Below are 13475 nucleotides of genomic sequence, written 5' to 3'. Positions count from 1 at the left end.
TATATCACAGACCCCAAGCTTCAGTTACTGCAGAGATTCTTGTAGTTGTACTAATATGTGCAAGAAAAATAAAGGGACTTTTAGTTTTGAAACCAAGAAGCAAAGTTGATGTACCACATACCTACTCAAACTTGTCAGTAAAATATTTAGTTTACTGTAACAATTTGGATATGTAGAACCTGTTATTAACTGAATTTGCTGTATCTAGTGAGAAATGCAAAACATGTTATTAATTATTTATTGGAGTGGATATGAATGGATTATTTTGGAACACTGAAATCAAGGAAATCAGCAAAAATAAGGAAAAAGTCATTTATACTGTATAAGATTGTTCTCAATGCTGCCTTTATATTCTCCCATGTGGTTTCATTGACAAGTTTTTGCTTTTCTAGAAGCAAATCGACATAAAGGATAATTTGTGGTTTGAATAGGATAAAAATGAGTTCATTAGCAGAAACTCAGTTATCCTAAATTTATGTTTGCATTACTTGTTTTTGTACTGGCACAACTCCTTAAGTATAGATGTATGTTTTCTACAGTGTAATGTATATAGGAATTATGACCTGGAGGCTTGTCAAACAACAGTGTAGAGATTGTTTAGTGTTATGGTAGCTGTCAATCGTCGTAAGATATCCCATACATTGATTAACAGTTTCCGACATCTGTATGTAAGAAGAGTGATGCTCAGTTTGACTCTACCGAACAATGCACGTTTCCTCCTGCTTTAGGGACTAGGACACTGCTCTATTGCAACAATTAAACAAGTTTCCAATTGTATTTGGATCAATAGAGATTATCATTATACATGTAGAATAAGAAATCAGTCTTTGTTTAAAAAATTGGTTGAATTTGATTTTTGCTAACTTTACTTTTGGTAGCAAAGTCATTTCACAAGCACCAGGACCCAATTATTTATACATAGGCTATGACATACAGCAAGAAGCCATACTCTTATACTTTAGGAGTTGTTTAAGTACACTGTTAATGTTTTGTTTTGTCTCCCTGTGTAGAATTTTGTGTATATATGTTGTATGTTTTGATTTCCTTTGTTAGTTTCACCAAAGTTCATGGAACCAAATCCCACTCGCCAACTTTAACCAACGGTCGTCTTTCAAGACTTAAACCTGCGTAATGTTGCTTTCAATAGTTGCTTCAGCTCATCCTTGTAGAGTGTTTTCAAATAAATGCATGCTGTAGAAGTAAAGAGTATTTGAGTCCATTTCATTGCTGTCAGATAAAAATGGTTTCTTAAAGTTAAATCATCATGTTAATAGTTGCATGGGTACAGGAGATAACACCTACATTGGGAAATGAAGAAGATAACTTATCAAGTTGTTATTGTCAATTTTAGATATAAACCTTTTAGAAAATAATCTAAAGAACAAAGGTTATTTTTACTGGATCTGAAAGCCAATATCTTTAAATTAGTCTCTTTCATTGCCCATTGTCAGGTGGAATTCTTCTCATAAATGTTTTAGTATCCCTTTTGCCTTTTCAGGTGCATTGCCTTCAGCTCTGTTTAGTACTCCCTAGTTGTCCGATTTTGACACATTCCCTTCAAATCTGTTTGGGTCTCCCTAGTTACCCTATTTACATAATATCCCATCACTGTTTAGGTCTCTTAGTTGCCTCTTTAGATGCATACCTTCAGATCTGTTAGGACTCCCTAGTTGCCCATTAGATGCATTCCCTTCACATCTGTTAGGACTCCCTAGTTGCCCTATTAGATGTATTCCCTTCACATCTGTTAGGACTCCCTAGTTGCCCTCTTAGATGCATTCCCTTCACATCTGTTAGGACTCCCTAGTTGCCCTATTAGATGTATTCCCTTCAGTTAGGATTTCCTAGTTGCCTCTTAGATGCATTCCCTTCAGTTAGGACTCCCTAGTTGCCTCTTTAGATGCATACCTTCAGATCTGTTAGGACTCCCTAGTTGCCCATTAGATGCATTCCCTTCACATCTGTTAGGACTCCCTAGTTGCCCTATTAGATGTATTCCCTTCAGTTAGGATTTCCTAGTTGCCTCTTAGATGCATTCCCTTCAGTTAGGACTCCCTAGTTGCCTCTTAGATGCATTCCCTTCAGTTAGGACTCCCTAGTTGCCCTATTAGATGTATTCCCTTCAGTTAGGACTTCCTAGTTGCCCTATTAGATGTATTCCCTTCAGTTAGGACTTCCTAGTTGCCTCTTAGATGCATTCCCTTCAGTTAGGACTCCCTAGTTGCCCTATTAGATGTATTCCCTTCAGTTAGGACTTCCTAGTTGCCTCTTAGATGCATTCCCTTCAGTTAGGACTCCCTAGTTGCCCTATTAGATGTATTCCCTTCAGTTAGGACTCCCTAGTTGCCTCTTAGATGCATTCCCTTCAGTTAGGACTCCCTAGTTGCCTCTTAGATGCATTCCCTTCAGTTAGGACTCCCTAGTTGCCCTATTAGATGTATTCCCTTCAGTTAGGATTTCCTAGTTGCCTCTTAGATGCATTCCCTTCAGTTAGGACTCCCTAGTTGCCTCTTAGATGCATTCCCTTCAGTTAGGACTCCCTAGTTGCCCTATTAGATGTATTCCCTTCAGTTAGGACTCCCTAGTTGCCTCTTAGATGCATTCCCTTCAGTTAGGACTCCCTAGTTGCCCTATTAGATGTATTCCCTTCAGTTAGGACTTCCTAGTTGCCTCTTAGATGCATTCCCTTCAGTTAGGACTCCCTAGTTGCCTCTTAGATGCATTCCCTTCAGTTAGGACTCCCTAGTTGCCCTATTAGATGTATTCCCTTCAGTTAGGACTTCCTAGTTGCCTCTTAGATGCATTCCCTTCAGTTAGGACTCCCTAGTTGCCCTATTAGATGTATTCCCTTCAGTTAGGACTTCCTAGTTGCCTCTTAGATGCATTCCCTTCAGTTAGGACTCCCTAGTTGCCTCTTTAGATGCATTCCTTGAGATCTGTTAGGACTCCCTAGTTGGCCCATTAGATGCATTCCCTTCATTAGATGCATTCCCTTCTGATCTATTAGGACTCCCTAGTTGTCCCATTAGATTCATTTCGTTCAGATCTGTTAGGACTCCCTAGTTGTCCCATTAGATGCATTCCTTTCAGATCTGTTAGGACTCCCTAGTTGTCCCATTAGATGCATTCCCTTCAGATCTGTTTGTACTGTTAAATTCCCAACTTGTCATCGTCCAGTGTTTGGTAATACCATCAACTAAACTGTACATAGCAGACATTGTATACTGATAGAATGTTGACTGCTATCCATAATGTACCGGGATGTTATCCTAACATAGATAGAATCACTCTACTGGCTTTCAAAGGCATGTTAGATTATGTTCAAGTTCATTGTCATGTAATTGCATCATCAGTATGTCATCCCAACATCATGTCAGTCAAATAGAAAAGAAAACATTGGAAATAATGCATAGTATGTATATACGACACGATGTACATACATACATACATACATACATACATACATACATACATACATACATACATACATACATACATACATACATACATACATACATACATACATACATACATACATACATACATACATACATACATACATACATACATACATACATACATACATACACACACACACACATATATACATACATACATACATACATACATACATACATACATACACACACATACACACATATACATGCACACAACACACACACACACAAGTGAAATGCAATGTTAGAAATGCTATTCAGGAACAGCTAACAAAGTAGTATACATTATAAGTGTTAAAAAAAATAGCAATATCTGCCTGCAAGATAGAACTTAGATGACTCTAGATTTAAAAGTTTGAATTGTTGATGTTTTCAGTTGAATAACAATAACGGTATGTTATATCTGATAGACTTCTTTCTTTTTGTGTACTGTTCAGTCCAGAAGCTCTCATTCATGTAGATTTGTAATTCCTGTCATTACTATCCTTCTCATTGTGTGTTATACCTATACTTCCATCCTTTATGGTCCTGCTGTGAATAACAACTATCAGAGGTCCCTGTCAAAGTACTGTCAAGTCATTCATTGCCATTGTTTTTGTACACCTCTACAGGGAAAATTTGATGACACCGCCAGGCTCACCACCAATTCGTCGTCGATTTGGAGATGGTAAAAATGTATTTTCCAGATTGTCACAGAGTCAGTCTCCCAGTCACTCTAATGTTAATAGGTAAGTCAACCACAGAGACAGTAGTTATGATCTTGATAGGTTATTAGGTCAGAGGTCAATCTCAATTATTGTGACCAAGGTCAAGGAGTCACAATAAGCCTCCAGTGACAATACCAATGAAAGTATTGCCTTGTAAGGATATGTCTTCAATAAAGACCTGTATAAATTTTGTTGTTTTTGTTTGTTTTCAGGGGAATGATAACAAGCTACACTGGTAAACAGGGTAGTAGTAAAGCACCATTGGTATGTAGTCATACAGCTGAAGGACATAACAAAGCTGTCCTTACAGTACAAGCCACTGAGGATTTACTATTCAGTGGTTCTAAAGGTAATATGATTTGTATTATATGGTTTAGATATATCATTGTAGTGAGAGGGGGAGGGGGAGGGGTTACATTATACCAGACATTTGTCTATCAACTGACTGTGCCATCAAAATCTCACTGAAGACTGAAAACCATTTTCAAGACAAAATGACTAATTGTGGATACCATCTCCCACCTGTCTACTGTCAGGTGATACCACTAGGAGGTCACCTGACCAACCGTCAAAGCATCATTACACTAATAATGTCTGAGTGATTCGGATGAAAGCTATATAGTCGCTTCAAAAACTAGATGCTAATAAAGTAATTGTACTACAACTAAAATGACTAATTTTCCTGTCATATTTTACCATGATACATCTGTAGATTGGGTTTTATTTTTCATGATTTCAAATGACTTATTTCTATGACCTACCTATTGTGTAATAGTATTTCAAATAACAAGTTGTGTTTTTATTTTGACAGATCGTACTGTCAAAGTGTGGAGTCTAGAGACTGGGCAGGAGATAATGTCGTTACTTGGACATCCAAATAATGTAGTAACTGTGAAGTATGCTGAGAGATTAGGATTGGTATTCAGTGTATCAACATCCTATATCAAAGTATGGGATATCAGAGATAGCCAGGCTACATGTATCAAAACTTTAAGGTGAGTATACTATATTTACAGGATACATGCTTTACAGAGTATGAAATATGCCAGAGAGAGGGGGGGAGCTATTGCAATGGGTTCTGTCCATTCTTCTGTCTGGCTGTCTGTACACTTCCATATCTCTGACCATTGACCCTCCAACAACGTTGGCTGGAGGGTCTATGCTCTGACATGCAATGGCCAATTTCTTTCAAACCTGGTACAAAGGTGTCACACCATGTGTAATGATTACTATGTATTTCACCTGTAGTACTATTCATATCCTTTGTTCATTAATCTGTATGATATGTATCGTTATATTTTACAGTTCTTCTGGTCATACACTGGGTGGTAGTGTAGCCCTTACCAGTAGTAGGACATTGTCTGTACCAGTTGGTGAGACTAGTATTAATGCCATTGCTGTCAACAAACCTGGTACAATGCTGTACTCAGCTGCTGGTAGTACTGTTAGATTCTGGGACCTTAGAAAGTAAGTCTTTGCTTGATTTGCAATGCAACAGTGCAGATATCATCAAAACTAAATCTTAAAGTATAGTTTAGAGTTTAATAAAGAGAGGTCTTCATTGGATAGGTTTGGTCAAAACGAGTCAAAGTTTAATATGCAGGAAGATCTCTGTTATCGAAATTTAACCAACGTAGAAGTCAACCATTGGTTGGTCTGATTCTTGACAGCATCAAAATTGTCAAGTGGGGACTTATACAACAGTGTAGTATGCAACAGTGTTGCAAAATGAACTGTTACAGTGTTAGCATGTTGGTCTGTTTGAGAAGGGGAAAGCCTAAGCAATTGTTCAACTGTGGTCGTGGAAGTTATCTGACAAAAGTATATATGTTACAAGTCTGTCAGTACCGTATTATCTTAGTGCATGAATTCACATTTTGTTTCTTGTATATTTTGATATTAGTTTCCAGGCAATGGGTAAGTTAGTAGGTGGACATAGTGCTGCTGTTATGACATTGGCTGTGGAGGATGGAGACAGTGATATTGATACTGTTATTACAGGATCTAAAGATCATTACATCAAGGTATACAAATTAATTCTATGCACTTCTACTTAATATACGAGAGAAACAAGTAGAGAAGAAAATTTACAAGGGAACACCACGCCAGGCAATAGACATTTTTTCATAAACGTTATTCTGACATGTATCAGTTGATTTCATTTATAATCATTTATTGCATCTAGGAGTGTCTCCCTTACAACACTAGTGATGGCAATAAATATCTTGAATTCCCATGTTTCTGAAATGTGTTGATTCACTGAGTTTTGGGATTTATAAGTTACCCAGAACAAGCATTGTGATTGGCTATCAGATGTGTGACTTCACTAAATGATGATGTTTTCAGTACAACTGTTGTGATTGGCTATCATGATTTTGATTGTTTGGTAAAATTCTTGTGATTGGCTATTGCACGTTTGATGTTAGCAGTGCTTTTAGTAAAATTCTTGTGATTGGCCCATAGGTATTTGATGTACCAGAAGATGCCGGTGGCGTTGTAAGTTCAAAGTTCAATTTAGAACCACCTCATTATGATGGTATACAAAGTCTTGCAGTCAATGATACGACATTATTTAGTGGTTCAAGAGATATGTGTATCAAGAAATGGGATCTACGTCAACAATCATTGATAAAGGTAGATCCTCTATAATTATTCAGGATTTAAAGATCAATGTCAGATTAGGATTAAAATCTAGGTGTAAAAACAAACAGTTTTCATGACAGAGCTGTATGAAAAGTTTGTCAAAAGAATAATCCTATGTAATCCTCATCGCTCCAGTGATAATATAACAGTAATGTGAGAACCTGACATTGAAACCTTGACCTTTAACCCTGGGGTTTATATATGCCAGTTTGGAATTCTAACAACTTGTGGAAAGATGTTTAATGTCCTGGAATTTCAAACAATTTCTGGCAGGTCCTTCAATGTTTCTAAATTTTGAATCCCTTTTCAGCTATACAACAGAACAACTTTAAAACACTACACTAACGTCTTTACACTAGCTGTAACTGAAACATTTCCTTAAAACTATTTTGTAATGATATACTCATATCATATACCCTGAACAGTAGTGAATCACCAGTTGTTAAGCATATTAGTGTATCAGTACACTTAGAATGGTGCAATGTATCCAATCAAATGTGTATAGGTCAGTGCCTCCAATGAAATGTGAGTTGGTATTTTGACTGTCAATAAACAAATTTCACCTAATGCTATACTACATATCTAGATAAAATAGACCTGTAATGTACAGTTGTCTGGTCAGTGGTATTTTAAGAATCTTTAGTGAATATATTGTTCATTGTCTAATCAAAAAAAAAATAAGTAAAATTAGTTTAGGTTGAAATTGTTATCTTGTGAACTATAGTTGATATCAAATCCAATATTGTTATTTGTATAGTCAATCAACTCAGCTCACAAGGATTGGGTGTGTGCACTAGAAGTATTACCAGAACGGAACTGTCTGCTGAGTGGATGTCGTGCAGGCACACTGAAACTTTGGCAGATTAGTGATTGTAATTTAGTTGGTGAAATTAAAGCCCATACCAGTCCTATTAATGCAATTGCTGTTAATTCTACATCTGTGTTTACAGCATCCAGGTATGTACAGCCTTATATTAACATAATATGGCATTTCAATGTTTTAGCCTAATTTTATGTAGAGAGAATTCACAGAATAACATTAATTTTAAAGTCACTAACAAATGTTATGGAACATAGAATAATCTATTTCAGTGATTTCAAATCTCAAAATAACAGTGAATATGGTAATTTCAAATCTGACAAATAACAGTGACTACAGTTATTTCAAATCTGACAAAATAACTGACTACTTATTTCAAAGCTGACAAAATAACTGACTAGTTATTTCAAAGCTGACAAAATAACTGACTACTTATTTCAAAGCTGACAAAATAACTGACTACTTATTTCAAATCTGACAAAATAACTGACTACTTATTTCAAATCTGACAAAATAACTGACTAGTTATTTCAAAGCTGACAAAATAACTGACTAGTTATTTCAAAGCTGACAAAATAACTGACTAGTTATTTCAAAGCTGACAAAATAACTGACTACTTATTTCAAAGCTGACAAAATAACTGACTACTTATTTCAAAGCTGACAAAATAACTGACTAGTTATTTCAAAGCTGACAAAATAACTGACTAGTTATTTCAAAGCTGACAAAATAACTGACTACTTATTTCAAAGCTGACAAAATAACTGACTAGTTATTTCAAATCTCATAGAATAAGTGACTAGTTATTTCAGATCTGACAAATAACAGTGAATGTACAATTATTTCAAATCTTACAAAATAAACTGATTACAGTTATTTCAAATCTTATAGAATAAGTGACTGTACAGTTATTTCAAATCTCACAAAATACAGTGAGATATTTATCCTCCCAAAATATTTATATTTTTTTGCTTTTCATGATCTTTCTACCACAGTACACTCATTTATTAACAAGATTTTCAACTTTGTATTTCTCTTCTTCTCTTTGATTTTGTCATGTCTTTCATATCACATTACATCATATCACACGATATCACATCCCATATCAAACGATATCGTATCACATCATATCCTATCATATATCATATATCATATCGTATCACTCCATTATTATTTTATATCATTGCTAATTTTGCATACCATACAGTGGTAACATCAAAATATGGCGTCTTCCGAAAGCCTTTCACAAAGAGCAATTAATCTGACCCTCTATAAGTAAATATAAATCTCATCTCTATAGCTTAGTCATTATGACAGGTCTATCATCAATATTGAGTAGTTTATTATATTAAATACATATAAATTTAACTTCTATATTATCCTTCTATTATTACGTAGTATTCAATGCATGCATTATATAGATCTCATATATACCAAATATTATGATAAAAGTTTTCATTTTCTTAAAGCTTTCCTTCATTGCATGCATTGAAATGTTTTGTTTTCAGTTTTGTCATATCCTTAGTTTTTAGTTCTTTTGTTTTTATTTACTACAGTGATCGTACCATAAGTATATGGCGTCATAGAAGTAATTTTGAATCGCCATCGTCTGATACGGCTACCGACAAGGAGGATGATAATATATCTGTCAATGCGTAAATGAACAACTGTGTCAGTGAATAAGCCAGCAACAGTGCATCCGTCAGTGTGAGAATCGACAAAAGTGCACTGTGTAAACCAAGAACAGTGCATCTGTCCTTGTGTAAAGCTATGATATGGCATTTGTAAGTGCATAAACTGACAACTTGAATCCATCGATGTGTACACCACAACAGTGCAACATCACTGTGTACACTGCAACAGTGCAACTATCAATGTGTTCACCACCAACAGTGCATCCATCAATGTGTACACCGCTACAGTGCAACGTCAATGTGTACACCAACAACAGTGCATCCGTCAATGTGTACACCAACAACAGTGCATCCGTCAATGTGTACACCGCCAACAGTGTCGTTCGTCAATGTGTACACCGCCAACAGTGTCATCCGTCAATGCATAAAACAACTCAGCGTTCCTCATATTGACAATATATGCATAACATGAACATTTCACTTCATAGCCTGTGCAATTCCTTATGCCGTAAATATCTTCACTTTCTAAGAATCATGACTTCCTGTTCTCCAAGCAGCAGCTTACATGTGCTGTATGTGTGTTTCCAATTCTCATGTGTTAATAAGTCAGTGAAAAAACTTGTATTCATTTTAATGGAAATATACATGTCCATAGTAATTTACATATGATTGACAATCTTTGATATGTAACTACCAGAATGTAGTCATTACATATTCATTGTGTAGTAGTTGATCAATTTCATGAAATGTACTGTGTAAACTAAAGAGATAGCCTTGAAGATATACTGTAGGGACCAATAGCTAACAATTCAGGACCAGACCAGAGGTGCTATGCTCTGTAGAACATGTTAAACAGTTGACATTTGTAGACACACTCCCCATTCTGACTGTCTTTGTCCTTCTTCATCTCTCAAGAAACTAACCCTAAATATTTCACGATATCTTGATTTCTTGACAAAACTTAATTTTCTGTCTACAACACACATAACCTGTATGTTGGATGATTTGATATATTATTTGGTATCATCTTGTTGTTTCTTTTATGTCAACTACCGGTGCATGAGCGAACCAAATATCTCAGTGTACGAGTAATGGAGTAATACTACTGTTATCGAGAAAACAGTACCTTGCTGTTGTCATAGAGATAGTAACCAGGTACTACTTGTTGTCATAGCAACAGCATTTGGTTATCACCTGCTGTTGTCATAGCAACAGCAACCAGTCACAGCTGTATACTGTTTACTGGACATAATGTAGTTACTATATGTATCACAAGTAGACCATGCCCAGATGTTGTCAAAGACACAGTAACTACTTTTAATAGATTGTTGTCATAGAAACAGTACGTTAGTCCATTTACAATATTCCATAAACTAGTTTGTTTCCCTTTGTATAGGATATTGATACTTCAAGTGACTGAACACTATATTTACTGAATATTTTAATTTGAAGTCCACAAACTTTACTCACTCAGGTATAAAATAAGGACTTTCACAGCTCACCTTTCAAATGATGCAATGGTTACTTAGTATTAAGTATGTAAGGTCTACTATGTTAGGGCGCCCTCATACATCAGCCAACTCCTTTCACAACACGGCCGTTGAGGGCGCACTGACTACATAATATTGTTTAGTGCTTATCACGTTCACCTAGATTATAAAACTTCTTCACAATCTTTTTTAAAAGAGAAGACTAGCAATGCCCCTAGATGGAGTCAGGAATAACATTCCTTGTTCCACATTCATTTTAAATAGACAGTGCCTACGGTTTATAATTATTGTGTTTATATTCATTTGGAAAATTATCCTTTAAAAAGTGTCTTATTTTGAAAACTCCACTTTGGAGAGTAAGTTACTGTTGACATGTAAGTTTTTATTGACTTAGTAGATGTGGAGTCCAGTGTGATGAATAGTACAGGTAAACATTGTATACTTTTAACAGTTAGTGTCAAGTTGAAGTCAGTGAACATGCAGTGTAGATTTCTAGCAGGTGTGTATTTGACAATGCAGGCTGGCTAAGACATACGGTAACTGAAATGTTGTCTCATCTTGTCAAATTTGTCAAAACAAATACATTTTGTAATGCAGGTCTGCCAAAAGATAACTTAGAAACTAGTCTCATCTAGTTCAATGTATTATACAGGTTATCAAATCTGTTTTCATCAAAAGGTAAATCTACATGTTTCATTTCAAGAACAGTGTTCTCCCTGTAATCTTTTCAATTACAACATTTGAAGACTGGTACCAGTAATTCTTGTTGCCTGAAATAGATGTTTACTCCCTAGGTGCCTCGTAAAATGGGCATGTACCACCTAAGTGCATCATTAAAAATGACAAAGTAACAATTGTCCAATTTCTTGGTAGACACCATGACTCAAGGTGCTACACACGCATTAGTGTAGGCACACATGAGAATATTAATCAGCCTTCTAATACTGTTTTGACCTAGCATGAGATAAAATGTTATTACAGGTACTCAGCTACTGAGAATTGTGATCAGATCTCAGCTCTCTTGGTAAATGGTCTCGTGAAGAGATGTGGATTTCAAAAGACAAACATTGTAAATTGAATCAAATTAAAAACAGGCTGAACTGATGCTTACACTGTGTCAAAGACATTGTGAAATTTCTCCAAGGTGCTCCTTGCTCAGGCAGAACACTGACGCTCCACTCCCACAGAAATATTAGGCATGACAGAAATTACGTAGTTTTTTAGATGATAGAACATTCAGGAAGAGGGATATTAGAATTATTTGTTAAAACATGCAATATTTACACAATGGAATCAGAAAAATGCTTCCAGCTCTAACAAGTCAATGTATTTAAACAATGATAGATTTATGTAAAAAGTAGTATTGATTGTGTCAAAGTTTACATAGTGTCAAGTTCAAGTTGTAATAACTTCTATAAAGATTTGTTTCAACATTTTGTTTGTATTTGTTTTGAAGTTTGCAACTCCAATAATGGTTTTAAACTGCCATTCCATTATAAGGTAATATATTTTATGTCTGTGTGAAAACAAACCGTTTACAGTCTGTATGTATACATGAGTTGTGTGTGACATTTATTGTGTGTTCCTTGGGATGTATGGTTATGTTAATTTGTTGTATTATTTTCGTAGATTGTCATAATTGTTTAGTTTGACAACTGACAGTGATACATAAATGGTCACAAATACTGTAAAATTCACTTTAATTCATGCCTATGACTGCCTATGTACAGATTACTACTATAGAATTTGACAATAGACAGTCATCCAGGTATGGTCACAAATAGTTAGTCAATATTTAAAGTTCAATTGTCGTCGGAAAGCATGTCAGGATGAAGTACTTTTAGGGTTTTTTAACAAAGGTGATATGTCGCTGTGTTTACATTCATTAAGTAAGCGATTTACTCTCCCAAAGTTCCAACCATCATGTCAGATTTAACGTATGTTAGATTGTAAGATACATTGTGTCGTTGCGCCCTCTCCAGGTTGATTGATGTGAGGTTACAGCGTACCTTACAGACTAGGCTTATGTGTGCCTGACTTCATTTCAGTTAAAAAAATCTTTTCGTATATTACGTACATTTTTGCTCAGAATATGTGAGCAGCTATTACTAGCTAAGATTTAAGATTCCATAGCATGGGACCCTGAGATGTGTGTGTTTGAATTATACAACTGCCGCACTTCACCCGAAGCCATAAGTAATCGTAACTTCATATATACATCTGAATTCCTGTACAAGAGTTGTTTTGTAGATGGTGAAACAAACATATTTAAGATAACAACCTTACCCATAAATGAATTGGTAATGAAATGTTTAATTTATTGAGAAAAATCAATAAATATTACAGCCTTGTGTACACCATTTGTTTTGGCTAGAATTTGTATAAATGTCATGATGTGTACTCGTGACACTAAATTGCATTGATATGAACATGAGGAAACGTTGTCCTTATAAACAATGTATTTGTTTGTCAACAATATTTGAAAATACGACGAGTAAATGTCAGATGATTTTGTTGGCAATGTCTACACTCCTAGGTATGGCCAACTACTAAGGTAAATATGATATGTATGTAATTTGTACAGTGATCCAAATAATTGTGTCAGTGTGTCAGTGTGTGTCTGTGTGTGTGTTGACAGCAAGCTGTCTCCATACATGTACCTTGATTAGCTATACACATTAGTTGTACAATCAAGTAATGACTTTATAGGTTATTTACAGCA

At 35.4% G+C, this 13475-nt stretch overlaps 1 protein-coding gene across 1 annotated transcript in view; it reads left to right on the top strand.

The window, feature by feature from the left end:
- The window catches only part of LOC144441381 (kinesin-like protein KIF21A), a 57945-nt gene extending 44470 nt beyond the window's left edge, over positions 1-13475 (top strand). The window contains exons 30-37 of the mRNA XM_078130945.1: positions 4070-4186; positions 4378-4514; positions 4977-5160; positions 5471-5632; positions 6069-6189; positions 6629-6799; positions 7566-7765; positions 9186-13475. Of these exons, the coding sequence (XP_077987071.1) occupies positions 4070-4186; positions 4378-4514; positions 4977-5160; positions 5471-5632; positions 6069-6189; positions 6629-6799; positions 7566-7765; positions 9186-9288 (1195 nt within the window). The 3' untranslated portion in view covers positions 9289-13475. The remainder of the gene's footprint in view (positions 1-4069; positions 4187-4377; positions 4515-4976; positions 5161-5470; positions 5633-6068; positions 6190-6628; positions 6800-7565; positions 7766-9185) is intronic.

This window comes from Glandiceps talaboti, chromosome 10 (assembly GCF_964340395.1).
Source record: "Glandiceps talaboti chromosome 10, keGlaTala1.1, whole genome shotgun sequence".
Lineage (NCBI taxonomy): Eukaryota > Metazoa > Hemichordata > Enteropneusta > Spengelidae > Glandiceps > Glandiceps talaboti.
This window is presented reverse-complemented; position numbering and strand designations above follow the sequence as displayed.